The sequence below is a fragment of the Centrocercus urophasianus genome, unplaced genomic scaffold, assembly GCF_019232065.1.
Source record: "Centrocercus urophasianus isolate 14NV4802_14NV808 unplaced genomic scaffold, USGS_Curo_1.0 seq_10, whole genome shotgun sequence".
In the NCBI taxonomy this organism is placed as follows: Eukaryota; Metazoa; Chordata; class Aves; order Galliformes; family Phasianidae; genus Centrocercus; species Centrocercus urophasianus.
Genome location: NW_024884142.1, coordinates 24,253,536 through 24,267,454, shown reverse-complemented (window position 1 = coordinate 24,267,454; position 13,919 = coordinate 24,253,536). Strand labels below are relative to the sequence as shown.

General features: G+C 39.0%; 1 protein-coding gene across 4 annotated transcripts in view; it reads right to left on the bottom strand.

The window, feature by feature from the left end:
• The window catches only part of MYO6 (myosin VI), a 100,213-nt gene that overhangs the window by 68,728 nt on the left and 17,566 nt on the right, over positions 1–13,919 (bottom strand). For all 4 annotated transcript variants that reach the window (XM_042830171.1, XM_042830162.1, XM_042830180.1 and 1 more), the window contains one exon: positions 4,681–4,819. In XM_042830171.1, coding sequence (XP_042686105.1) covers positions 4,681–4,797 — 117 coding nt within the window. In that variant the 5' untranslated portion in view covers positions 4,798–4,819. Of the gene's footprint in view, positions 1–4,680; positions 4,820–13,919 lie in introns of those variants that run through there.

Here is a 13,919-nt window from a genome sequence, read left to right as displayed (position 1 = left end):
TGAATGTCACCCATCTCAGCAGTTTGGTTCTAGCAGAGCAGAGAGCTCTTCCCTCCCTCTCAAAGCACTGCAGTTAGAATATATTACCATCATTTTTTCTGCAAGTTTGCTGAGAATAAAGGTGTTCCTCCCTGGGTATAGATCTATTTGAACACAACAATTTCCCACATACTCAGTTCACAGAATCACAGAATTGTAGGGATTGGAAGGGACCTCTAGAGATCATCCAGTCGAACCCCCCTGCCAAAGCAGGTTCCCTACACCAGGTTGCACAAGTAGGAGTCCAGGTAGGGCTTGAACATCTCCAGAGAAGGAGACTCCACAATCTCTCATTCATTTCATCCATTTTGAATGAAATAGCAGAAAAGATTAAGAAAGCTTGACTGGCTTCACAAAAATCTAACTTTACTTGTTCTTGTCTGAGGATGTTTAACCACTACTAAGGACAGTTATTAATTTTTTTTTTAAGCTGAAAACATGATATCCAGCTACTCTGTAACACTTCACAAACCTTTGATACTCCAACATTTGACAGATCTCAACCCAGTTACACCACATATATCTCAGAAGAAGGAAGAGCTTTTTCAATCTCAGCTTTCTGATCAAAGATAAATCTCAATTAGAAATTAAGGAGAATTCATACTGGCTGCCCTCCTTCATTGTTTCACAGAATGGGAATTTTGAAATACTTGCTAGAAATTGCATCATTAGACATGCTGCAGAGACGGCTTGTGACAAACCAGATGCCCTTCCCCAAGCCCTTCCTGTCTTATCTAATTTAGTACAATATAACATCTAAATATTTAATGAATGTCAAAACTAATAAGCAATATAAAGACAATTGTTCTCCTGCTGGATTTTTTTTTTTAGTTCAGAATAGTTTAAACTATGTGAACCAAGAATTTTATTCCTGTCATGATTGCTCCAATGCTTTACGTTCAAGGTGATTACTTCTTGTGTAGATAAGTACATTATTTAAAGATGTAAAGTTCTAAATATTGCTAAATGCCATTAAAATCTGACCTATTAAACAGAAAAATAGGTAAGCTATCATACAACTATCATTTAAAAATATATACATTCATTGTTGTTCTGTATTTTGAAATAAATTGGCTTTTAGAGGAAAATGTTTCAGGTCAAAGACAATTTAAAACATAGTTTAGGACAAACTTTCTAAAAATTGAGAGGATATTATTCTTATGAAGTGGTCTCAGAAGGCAAAGCAGATGATTTGTGGGTTTTTGTGTAGGCTTTTTTTTCCTTTTTGTAATGAGGCAGCCCTTGAAATCCAATGGCAATCTTAACAATTTTTCCAGAAACTAGATGAGTGAAAAAAGATATCTTTCCGTTCAAGCAGGATCTTCTTTCTGCCATGTAATCCAATACGTGTAACCATGTCTTCCTTTATACCTTCCAGATACAGACAGGGAGACATCCCTGCTCTCAGCTGCATTTCACAGAACAACTTAAAGCAACACCATTCATATGGTGGATAAGAGTCTGCTTTGTTTGCTCACGCAAGCTGCACTCACTGCTAAAATAATGCCTTTGCTTGAAAACACTGAACTTTGGACATTCTGATCCTTACTTTCAGAGCACATTTATTCATTTATACTTAACCTGGTAAAATGCCTTTCTGGTTATTCAGAGCATACTAGGATAGGGGCCCCACAAAGCCTTGCAGAACCCTTCAGAGACATTCTCAAAAGACATCAGGTGGCTCTCGGGTGAACCCAACAGGGATGTAAGCTGGGGTCTGCAGCAATAGGTGCCTCCCCAGCAATGCCAGAAACTCATTACTACAGTTCCATGTGGGTCCTAGAAAGGCCTCTCAAGGTGCCAGCCCCTCTGAGGCATCTCTCTAATCACTTAATTCAGATTTGCTACCTCTAGGAAAATATTAAATTCCTTGTTTGGCCATTACACTCAGATCTGCCTTTGCCCTGTTACAGCACCAAGCAATACAACAGAAGCTATTTTCAACAGATGCTAAGGTCAGGATTTCTGATAAGTTTGAAAGTACATTCTGAGTACAAAATGTGTAAATGCAGCATCAGCCAAGTGTAACAACAGGCCGTCTTTCCACTGCCTCCCTCCTGGCACCCCAACATGGGACAGAAGGCAGGAGGCAGGCTCCCAGCTGGATGGGAACTCACTCATTCACAAACCACTCTCTAGATTCCCTCTTTTCTTTCCAGTTTTTTCAGCCCTGAAAGCCCACGATCTAGCTTTGGAGAGCAACTCCCATCACATAGCTCATGCACCCTCTCTTCAGATAACAAGCTCTCAACCATGTGCATTACTCTTACACAACACAGTTTTGGTTATTCAGATCCCCATCTCTCTTTAGACGCCTTGGCAGGAATAAGTAAATACTGTTGCTAGCTCTACATGAGCTGTGGTATCTAGAAATGCTATTGCTGGTTCGTAAGTAAATCAGCATGTTTGCCAGCTACCTCCACCAGTCTGGGCTGGGCTTCACAACACAAAGCAGTCTGTGGCCACACATGCCCTAGGTCCTCCTTCCTGCTGCTGCTTGCTGCCATTCTGGAAATTTCCCACTTCTCGGCTGCTCAGGCAGATCCCCTCTCTGACCTAGTTTGCTGTGTTACACAGCTCCACTGACATGGCTGAGGATGCCACTGCAACGCCATGGCTTGCTGCGGGCAGGGGAGGGAGAGAAGGCTTTAGGACAGCAGGAAAATGCTGCCTCATAGCATTTATTGCAGTTATTAATTTAATTAACCATTAATGGTATAAAAGGCAACAATCAAGAAAAGCATACATGCACGTTTCCATTTCAGTCAGTTATCCTGAGTGAGGTACCAGCTTCTCCAGAGAATACGTATGACATGTTAATGACCCAGATTAAAAAATAATAATAAGTTACACTGCCCGGGTATGTTTACATGATCAGGTTACTCATCTCCTCCCTGTAATTATCACAGGCAGTTCTGGAGCTGCTGGATCACTCCTTACTGAAGAGCACTTTTGAGCTGTCATTTTGAGTAAACAAAGCTGATAAGCGTGGGTACAAATGCTGACTGCATTTGTACATTGACCCCAATGCACAAAAGCAGTGTCTTTTCCAAAAGACAAAAGCAGTCAGAAACATTTCACTATAAAGGGAAATTGATGTCACTTTGGAAAGACTGAGAAGGTAATCAAGATAATGCTTTGCTCCACCACTGTGAATATAAACGTGGTACTCAGAACTATAGGACTATAATCTCCACTGAATTTAAATGCCCAATTGTGAAATGTTTGGTCCCTTACATGAATGAACACACATTGTTCATTGTCAACCATGAAGGTAAAATGTCTGTATTTTAGAATCCATTTTAAGAAAATAATAATAATAATAATAATAATAAAGAAGGAAAAAAGGAAGGAGGCAAAAGGGCGCTCCCAAGGCAGCACACATATTAGAAATAAACAGAGATTCAAGACTCTCTTTATCAACTGTTTTTGTTTTCAATGTGTGAACTTTTGCTCACATCAGAACCTTTTGGGGATATAAACAGAAACAGGGCTAGGGGTCAACATCATTTAAATCAGTAAAAGCCTACTTAATCGCAGCTTTGGAATATTTAATATGCTCTTATCTGAATAATTTTGCTTTTTCCCAGACTGAAGAATGCACCAAACATACAGACCTTATCTCACACACAGATATCCGATGTTACACTTTTTACTTCTGAGGAAAGAAAAATCTACTTCCTGTAAAATATATATGTAAATTGTTTAAGAAAATCCAAAAACATTCCTCTCAAAGGAAGAACTGCTGCATAACTTTTTGATCTATGACAAAGCCCTCTCTATTACTGAAGATGTGGGAAAAAAAAGTTACCAAAAAAATTGCCTTTCCATACCTGCAGTTACAAAACAGACCAAATTGTTAGAAACAGCATGCATCACATACTGAAAGACCAAATTACAACTTCTAAAACAACGTATAACCTTATTTCAGCTAGTAAAAACAGGGATGCTGGCCATCTGAATTAGGATAATTAATAGTAACAAGGCACTTCCTGTAAAAACTGACATTTAATTACAATGTACTGAATCTGAAAGATGTCATGATAAATGATGCAGCTTGAACACATTAATTAGGACTTCATTTTAGAAATTATATTTCTTTTGCCTTTAATTTAAAGTAGCAATTCCATAAGACCTTTGATTGACATTATGTTACACTTCACAGCACTCAAGGTAAGAGGATTCATCACTCAATCTTTAGCAATGTAACAGAAAATTGCCTAGTCTAAGACATAGCTTAGCACACTCCTGCAGGATTCTCTCTATATGTATCTACCAGAAAAGTGAGAAGTTAATCTCAACAACACATTCCCAACCAGTTTCAAATTTAGAATCATCAAGTACACAGTACTGAATCAAAATAACCATGGGGATTCAGTCTCCCCATCCTTCTTAAGCACGTACACACGTTCAGATAATTGACAGAAAGCATGCACTTCTTATCAGTGGGATATTTCACTTGCCCTGCAAGATAAAGCAGAATGAAGTTCCTTAGCCAAGCACAGCAGAACAGAAAACCTTTTCCCCACTCATTCAGACTGCATGTAATGGTGGATGTTGGAAAAGATTTGGCCCACAGGTTAAGATATATATATATACAGCTAAGGTTTTTCTCTGTTCTTTCACTTATCAGACACTTACCTTGCCTTTCTGATTCAAAGGTTCAATAGTTAAGTAGTCAGTACCAATGTCCACAATGATGCCCATCTGAAACCCATCAGTTGGGTGTGGAGCCCAAACGGGCTTCCCGTCCTCCATTGTGGGAACTATCCAGTATTTCCTGTAACAAAAGAAAAAAAGTTGTATACAAATCTAGTTAGATATCAGGATTTAGTACACAGGCTTAGTTTACAATATTTATTTCTGTTACCCAGCATGGAAGCAGCCAGACAACAGAATGGAGCAAGCCTGTCAAGACACATTCTTCCAGGCCTTTTCCATCCTGGGATACTTTACTCATAGAGGACTCACTTAAGCTTGTGTAAGAAGATGATTCAAGGACTGAAGAATTTTCTGGGTGGTCCACAGCCTACTACTAACTGCAGCTACTACTAACAAGTTATGAACAAAAAAGGAAGCTCAGCTCAGTGAAGTATGAAGTACTGGACAGATTCAAAGCTAAGTCTGTACTATAAGTGTGTAACTTTATAGATATGTATACACAGTGACACAAATGTAATGAATCATACAACTAAGAGAGGCTTGTCTTTACCTGACTTGGGGTGCAAATACCTTAATTTCTGTCAAGGGCACACATCCAGGTACGAGCTGAGCAGCAATGCAGTCCTTTCTCATTTGAGACAAATGAACGTATACACTTCTAATACAGCTGGGCATATGGCTCTTAAATAACCCTTTTATGTATTTCTTACAAATATATTGATTTTTCATACTATTCATTTGAGATACTAACATCCAACACAGCAACGCCAAAACTCTCCCTGTTAAGGAACTTTGACCTTATTTTCTGTAAAAATACGGTGTGAAAATAGTTTTAGATTATGTGGAATCTACAATACACAAGCGAAATAGATATTAAGGCCAAGACATTCAAACCTCAGGCTCCTCAAGTTATGCAGCTAAATAAGTTCCCAGTTAAAAGAAGTATTTGATTGCATGCAAATCTCATTGAACTAACCAGGAAAGCTGCCAGCATTGGCACAATCTGAATGGCTAATGGTGCCATTTTAAATATGCTGAATGAGTTCTTTTTTTTGAAACCTACTTTAGAGTCCTTACCCTAATGAGAATAGGGATTCCTCACAGCTTGAAAGGCTCACTCCTCCTGGCTTTCTCTAATTTCTCCTCCAAAACTGATTCACTTACCAAAGTGACACGTTTTAGGGATCCCAAAACTTGTAAAAACATTTGCCACATCACTAAGGTGGAACTTGCCCCTCCCAGCAAGAATCAAATGAGCCCGCAAGCCAGAAAGAGAACACTGGCAGCAAAGTCATATGCTAGGAAACAAGTCCCATGTTCGTCTTTTCCTCACATCTGAACGAAAAAGGAGCTTCAAAACATCTCACAGTGGGTGCAGATCCCCTGATCACAAGCAGTGGCAAGGAGAAAGGTCATTGTCCCCCCAAGGAAGTTTTACAAGCACAAGCCAGAAAGGACATTCTCATCTCACTGAGAATGTGTCAGGACATGCTTCACATGACCTGCTTTTTGCTGCCTCCAAGGAATTTAAAAAGGTCTGAAGAGACAGCAAAGCCTTGCTGAGATTGCTTTGGGAATGCTGCTGGTCTTAACATCTTCATTGTCAATGCATAAGGCAACCTGTCATTACCTTCAAGGTTAAATAACAGAAGATTTAAAGTAATTCTAAAGCAAAGACTTCGGAATGCAAAGTCAATTTTTTTTTTTTTTTTTTTTTTTAAAAAAAAAAATTTTTAATTAAATTAAAAAAAAAAAAATTCTTAATAAAAAAAAAATTTTTTTTTTTTTTTTTTTTTTTTAAATCAAGTAATGTTCATAAGAGACTTTGAAAAAAATGGTTGTATAGCATACTTCATTTAAAGTAAATATCTCTTTTATGTTTAAATATACTCAACTAATCAGTTAATTTTTCCCCCTAGCATGCGGTTCTGGATGTGTAAAGGTAATGAGGATTTTAACACATGAAAGTTTATAGCATATTCCAATCGCACAGCTCATGCTATTTAAAATAATTTATGGAACACAGGAAGCCTTACAGTTTATTTTCCCCTGTGGTTGGAGCACTTTAACTTCTCTTAACTGCTTACAAAGTTTATGTGCTACAACACTGAGCATCGCATTCGCTTCTATTACTTCCAGCCTCTTGCCACATGCCATGAACTCTGCATACCAGGACCATCGTTAGCATGTTGCCAGCAACATGGGATACATCCTGTAAAACAACATCTGCAAGCACTCACACTTGGCTGCTGGCCATATTCTCTTTACTGTAGGATACTGTAAATCAGACCCAAGCTACATCACTGCTCTGTGGGTTATTTCTTCCAGCCAGATCTGACCTCTGATCACTGCCACAATGGGTGCAGCTGCTAAACATCTGAGTTTATTTCTGGATATAACCAGGCCTTCATTTCTTCACAAGCCTATCATCTTTTAAAATCCTACTTCAACTGGCACTTCAGCCATAGGTCACACACCACTAAAAACAAGGCTCTCCTCTGCATTCAGTGTATGGCCAACTCTCCAGACATAACAACCTTGCAAAAGGAAAAAAAACTCAACAGTACTGCCAAAATTTCTGCTTCAACATGAATCCAGTCCTTCTAGTTGGCATCTGGAGGCTTCTGCTTTGTTCACCTACAGAGACTTCTGCATTCTTCCACAGTCTGAAGTCTATTTCATGCTTTATTAACGAATTATGACATGGTAATGTCATGAGCTAAAAAATCCTCTTGAAGGACAGAGCAATGAGTGAATTCAGCCACCAGAATGCAAAATGCACGTTTGAGAAAAACTAATTGAGGTTTTGCAAGCATGTAAGAATCCACTGATTGCATCAAAATTAAATGTAGTAGTTATTCATGAGATAGCTAATTAGTTTTAAGAAATACAGTCTTCTGCCTGAGAAGCATCACAAAACCAGTGACTGTAACATTCTGCACTCAGCACTGCTGAGTATCTCTATTAGCTGGGACTCTGACAGGCTTCTGGCAGCACAACAAGATCAGCTGCTGAAACCTATCAGGCTGTACCTGCTCTACTATCTACCTTCCCATCTGATGCAGATGCCCCTGCCCTTGGGACTGATGCATGAAGTCTGTTCTGGAACCAGCTCTTGCACAGCCAGTTTTCAGCTCAGCATTCTGAGATAAGCTGAAACACAGAAGTACAAGTTCAACTACCTGAGACAAGTTTTTTAGGAAAAGGCAACAGCATTCTATTGAAAGAAAAATGAAAATGAAAGAAAATGCTTTATTGATTAAAACACACAGATCAGAGAATGCAAACTAATAGCAGCATTTCTGCTAATCACAGCAGGTTGAACACCTTAGAAATACAGACCCAGTTCTTACATGTCACTGCCTAGTGCTTGCAGTTTCTCACAAGCAAGTGCCTTCACTTAATTTTCTCTGACACACTTTTGTAGCTGTACTTGCATTGAATTTACCATTTGCATAAGAAATACCTGCTCTGCTGTTGTCTTTATTACTCAAAACATTTTTTAAAAGAAAGCCAATACCTTAAAGCAGAATAGAAATATAGTTTTATTTTCTCTGTAGTAAGTGGGACAATTCACAGAAAAATCCTGGATCTCAGCAAAGAAAGCACAAAATTCTCTGCATCACTGGAGCATTCACAGATCTCTTCCCACTATCTTATCAGAAATAATTATAAATTAGTTCTGAAATCAGAAGGTGAAATAGCAAGTGAACCCAATCCTGGAAGAACAAATGCTATGGAGTAGAAGAGGTGATGAGATACAGCCTACAGACCTATACAGTCTGTACTATACCATCTCACTCTCCTGTTTCTGAATTTCTGCTCTAGTCAGGTTAGCACAGCTCCATTCCTTGCTTTGCTTCCTTCCTGTCCACCTTGAGAAACACCGGTCTTTGTTACAAGAGGGTCCTGAGTAAGAACCAGAGCTTTGCAAAAACACACATCCATTTCATCTGCAAATATTCAAATGGCTGCTGCACAAAGAAAAGTTCTTAACAGCAGCCAGATTTACAAACTAATAAGAAATTTCCTTCACAGGAACACAAATATTTTTCATGTTTACCACTATTCAGAAAATACAGTATTACTTGCACTGTGCTGCATACAAGAAAAAATTGACATTTAAAAAAAAAAAAAAAGTATTTGTACAATGTTTTTTCAAATGTGCCACATCTAATCAATTTCCATTTTTGTATCTACATGCAACTTTCACAGAGCTAAAATGCAAGCCATTAAATCAAGATGAAATAATTAAGAACTATCATAAAAAGCTATCATAGAAAGCATATCTAGTATGTGCTTTAACTGAACTGATTTCAAAGGTCTAAATGCTGTTTAGCCATTATTTACTAAGTGACAAGAACCTCTGCACAATTAAGAAAGAAAAAAAAAAAAAGAATAAAGACCTATACAGCACAAGAAAATCAACCAAATAACATCTCAGTTTTACAAAGCCTACCTAAAGGTGTGGGGATAAGAAGCCCAATGGAAAACCTCTTATTCTGAAGAAAGAATTGGCTTACTGGAGAAAGCTTCGTTGCAGGTTCTGCCAACTGGGTTTGCTGGCTTTTTTAGAAATGCACTCCTCACCAGACAATGTCAGCACCAAAGAGCTTTGTGGCAATCAGTATACAAAAGGAAGAATGAATTTTGTATGACACTAAGTTTATAAAACTCCAAGCTTATGGTCTTTTGACTATGATACTGAGAAACTAAGATTGATTCACATGAGGATAAACATTTGCTGATTTCCTCTGTGATTCTTGTATTTCTGTCAGCTTTTCAAGCTACCCATCTGTTAAGAATACTGCTCCTACTTCAGTTTTTACTAACAACGTACACTGGCTTCTATCCCAAATCTCATTAATTAAAATAAACCAAAGTGGAACTGCCTGATAGATCAAAAAAAAAAAAAGAAAAAAATTACATAGAATCTACAGGAGTATTCAGTCAATTCAGTGAGTAGTCAACTCACAGCAAGTAATAGCAACAAATAGAAGTAACAAAACCCAAAACATAATGTCAAATTTAAGTAACACTAAAAACGCAGTCAAAAATAAAGCTGAAGTCAAAATTAAAGGAAGAACTCTGGACACCACTTCAGAAGCCTTCCTAAACAGTGGGGGGAAACAGTGAAACTGAACTAGAAACCAAGGCAGCAAAACAAGCTGAAGATGGGCAGCTCAAACCGCACTCCTGAAGGCTGCAAAAATCAGCCTGGGTTAAACAAGGAGAAGGGCACAGAGCGGCAGTGGGGAGACACTGGGAAGTTCAAGACAGGTTTCATCATTCAGATGAAGATCTCAAAGTAAAATCAAGCCATATCACAACAAAGTAGAAGGATCATGAGAGCAGAGAGGCACACACTTGCAGGTCTACCAGTAGCAGCTAGTGAATCTAAGCATGAACTCAGCAGTTTGTGTTGCTCTGGCTGAGGCACAATGCTGCTGGACTGCTAGGCCTGAACTCACCAGCACACCCAGCCAGTAGCCAAGGGCAGGGAACATCAACCTCTCCAACCAGCACTGGAACAGTTTATGCCCTCCCACAATACCTCTTTCCAAGAGTACATGCAAGAAAGAAATTATTATTTTTTCAAGAAAGAGGTTCTCTCTTGGCTGAGGAAGTTTAGATTTCCTTCCAGTTGGGTCACTTCCCAACCTCCCGCACCCAGCAATCCCCATCTCCCCAGTGGTTCAGTGACTACCTGCACTCCTTACCCATTACGCTCTGATGCTAGGCTGTAGCTCATTTTCAGGTGACCCAGTGCAAGAACTCACTTGTTCAGTCTCCTTTGAGAACACATGCCCATCAGTTTTTACCTCAGCTTTTACCAAGCTGATCCAGAAAGAGGCTGAGCTAGATTGAATCCCAGTAATTCACACGAAGATAAGCCCAACAAATTCAATTCACAAGGAAGTCATAGGCATATTTCCAGACACAGATTTACAAACAAACAAACAACAACAAACAACAAGTTTTGACTGCTTTTGAATTTTTGGTAATTTGCCAATTGTTCTTATGTTTTTGGTTGTTTGGTTTGTTTGTTGTTTTTTTTTTTTTTTCAGAAAAATACTTGAAGTAAATACACTACAACAACCAGGGATACTACTGTATGTTTCATCCTTTTAAATGAGTCATCCTCAGACCTTGACCTTCAAGTAACTCTACAATTTCAACAGAGAAAGTCAAGGCTGAAATGTAACCTTAGTCCATGTTGTACTAATAGCAATGTTGTTCTCCTTGGCTGCACTGGAGAACAATTTAGAAACCCCTCCAGGGCTGTGGGGAGTGGGTGACCTGTCACACACCAGCACACAGCTCTCACTCTTCACTGCACCCACTTGTCTTGTCAAGCTTTGAACTCCAGGTCTCCAAGCCTCTCTCTGCAGTGGAATTTAATGCAAAACACAATAAATAAGTAAATTGGAAGAAAAGAAAAACGGCAACCCAAACTGTTTTATCAGTCTGATAAATGCTTATACATATGCTTATGTATGTAAATAACAACCAAACAAGACATCTAATTGCATTATAATGTGGGTTGTTTTTTACTTTTTATCTTTTTAAGTCCAGCAGTAGGAGAACATTACCACTTCCTTCAGGTATATACCAGAGTGAAAAATGGAAACACAGAGACAGTTTTAACCTTCTTTTTCATTTCTCCATATCAGCTTGTACATCCTATGAAAAGCATGGGCGTAACTTATAGGTGCTGTAGAGTGACAATCTCAGAGATGTCACTGATAAAATATTTGGGAATATGAGACTAAAGGCATTCTCTTAATATAAATGAGCGTAAAAGCAATCTAAGACAGTCTTACCAAGGCCAAAGCTACCCAGAGAAAGTAAAACAGAACAAAACAGAACATTTTGTCAGTAAGTCCATCAGGTTTGGGGAGCATATCAGTATAACGGGCCATTTACAATGAGGCAAGAACATGAAACAGTAATTTCAATGAAAGACAGTTTACTATTTATCTAGCTCAATTTTTAAAAAAATATAAGGAATGTATGCTTGAAGAATAAAATCCATCTGAAATAACTTTTAATTCTTGTACTGATCTAGAAGAGCTAGAAAAGCTTTTCAAAGAAGCCACAGTGCAATAAGGACTTAGGCATCTGAGCAGCAACAGATCAGACAAAATCTGTTGTTGGCACCAACAGGAATTTGGCAGCACTAAGAACTGCAGACCAGAACAATTTCCACATTCTGACCACATCCTGACCATAGCTGAACTTTGATTTTTGGCAATATATTCATTTTCTTCAAGGGCTTCCCTAAACCTTGACAGAGTGCCGTGCAGATTATGGTCCCCAAACCACAGCTAATCTTGGATCAGGTTTTGCCACAGTGCAATACAAATGTACTCCTCCTAGCCAGACCATTTATCTTACTGTGGGCTCACAGTCTCTGGGCCTTGCAGCAGATGGCCAATGCAGCTCCACTGTTCGCTGCTTTTACAGAGAGCAAACACTAAGAAATCTAGCTCTTATTCAGAAAATGGTTAGACAGGCTGATGTAGAAGTCCAAGAGTATTGTATTGATTTTAAAATCTCAAATCAGAACACTACTTCCAATCACTTAACAGCAACACCACAAAAAAAAATGCCTCCCTGCTCAGAAGATTCTGTTCAAGTCAACACTGACCAAAAACTACCGAGCAGCATTATCACAGAAATCGAGATCAGTTTTCTGTTTCAGTGTTACAAAATTCATAAAAGGGACCAGGTTTGGTCAAACTCATCTTCTTGAAGGAACCTGCGGTAGCAATAAGGCTATGGCTGCAGGCACTACAGTACAAGCACTGCCTCTTCAGAGTCAGAAGAGTTATCCCTAAGGCTGGGTATTGTACTGAAGCAACCAAAGGCACACATGATCACAGCACGTCTGATGTTAAAGTAATCTGAAAATAACGCATGCAGAATCATGACTAGCAGGGTCGGCCCTTGAGCATAATTACAGATTCCCTTACAGAAGCTTATGCAGAAGGCAAACCACTGTGGTCACATGCTCTGAACACCCTATTTGTTTTGGCAGAGAAGCCAAAAGTAGAGTCAAGGAAAGCTTTCTGTCAGGTTGTAAATGCAGCCACAAAATGTGATTCAGGTGTTTTTAAATTCAAAACCTCCCAAGCAATTACAGCAGAAAAAAAAATTTCAAGAATAGTCACTGTAATGCCACCAATGCCACTTCCCAATCTGAGTTTGTAGCTCCAAGATTAGATATAGCATTGATCTATGACACCCGTGCTCTTTGAAAAAGATTTTTTTTGTAATCTGAAATGTGGGCTAACCTTGAAAGACTGGGAAACTCCTCTAAGAAATGAGACATAAAGTCACCACGTCCTGTCCCCACATAGTCTTCATTCAGACTAACTGGAGTAGTGTCAATTCATATGCCTAAAACACATCCATCCCGCGATAGCCTGATGGCTAGATACATTGAAGAAGGACAGCACATCTAAATTCCGAATGAAACTGAGCATCTGCTAAATAAAAGGTGCTGTAATATTCATGACCACTTTTCCTTTTCTTCCTTCAGTTACATGAGTAGGCATAGTCTTCATTTTGCTTCCCTTCCTTTAAGAAATACTGATGGGCTAGCATCCATCCTACATGCATTTTGAGGTGTTAACTAACTTTACTCTCTGCCAAATAGCTTTGCCAGATCCAGTCTGGTCTCCTAGAGAAAATGTGAACAAAGAGCTGGGGAATATCAGGTGACCTGCTAAGGAGCATCCTCCGCTTTATTTTCACCCCAAAGGAAACCAATTGGTGTGCCTGGAGCCAGAATGCAGCGAACGCAGGCAAGCAAGAGGCTCAACTTGTGAGCAAGCGCCTGAGATAACTAGCGCACACATCTCTAATCAGCCTTCATCCAGATGCTAATAGTTCCTGGTACGGGAAAGGAGAGAAATTGTAGACCGTTGCTCTACAATAATCAGGGCAGGGTTAGGGCTTCTTTTTTCTTTTGCCCTTCATTTATTTGCATTTTATCTTCAACTTGATCATAATTTTAATCTAATCTCTATGTCTGGATACAGTGCATTAGTGTTCATACAACACATAGCTACCAATCACATCACATTACTTCATCAGCAAGAAAGGGAAGATAGCTTACACTTACAAAGGAAAAAAAATATTCAAGAAGCCAAGTCATTCTTCTTTTCCCCTTCCCTAAGGAAGCACTATTCCTTCTGCAATACATTTTGCCT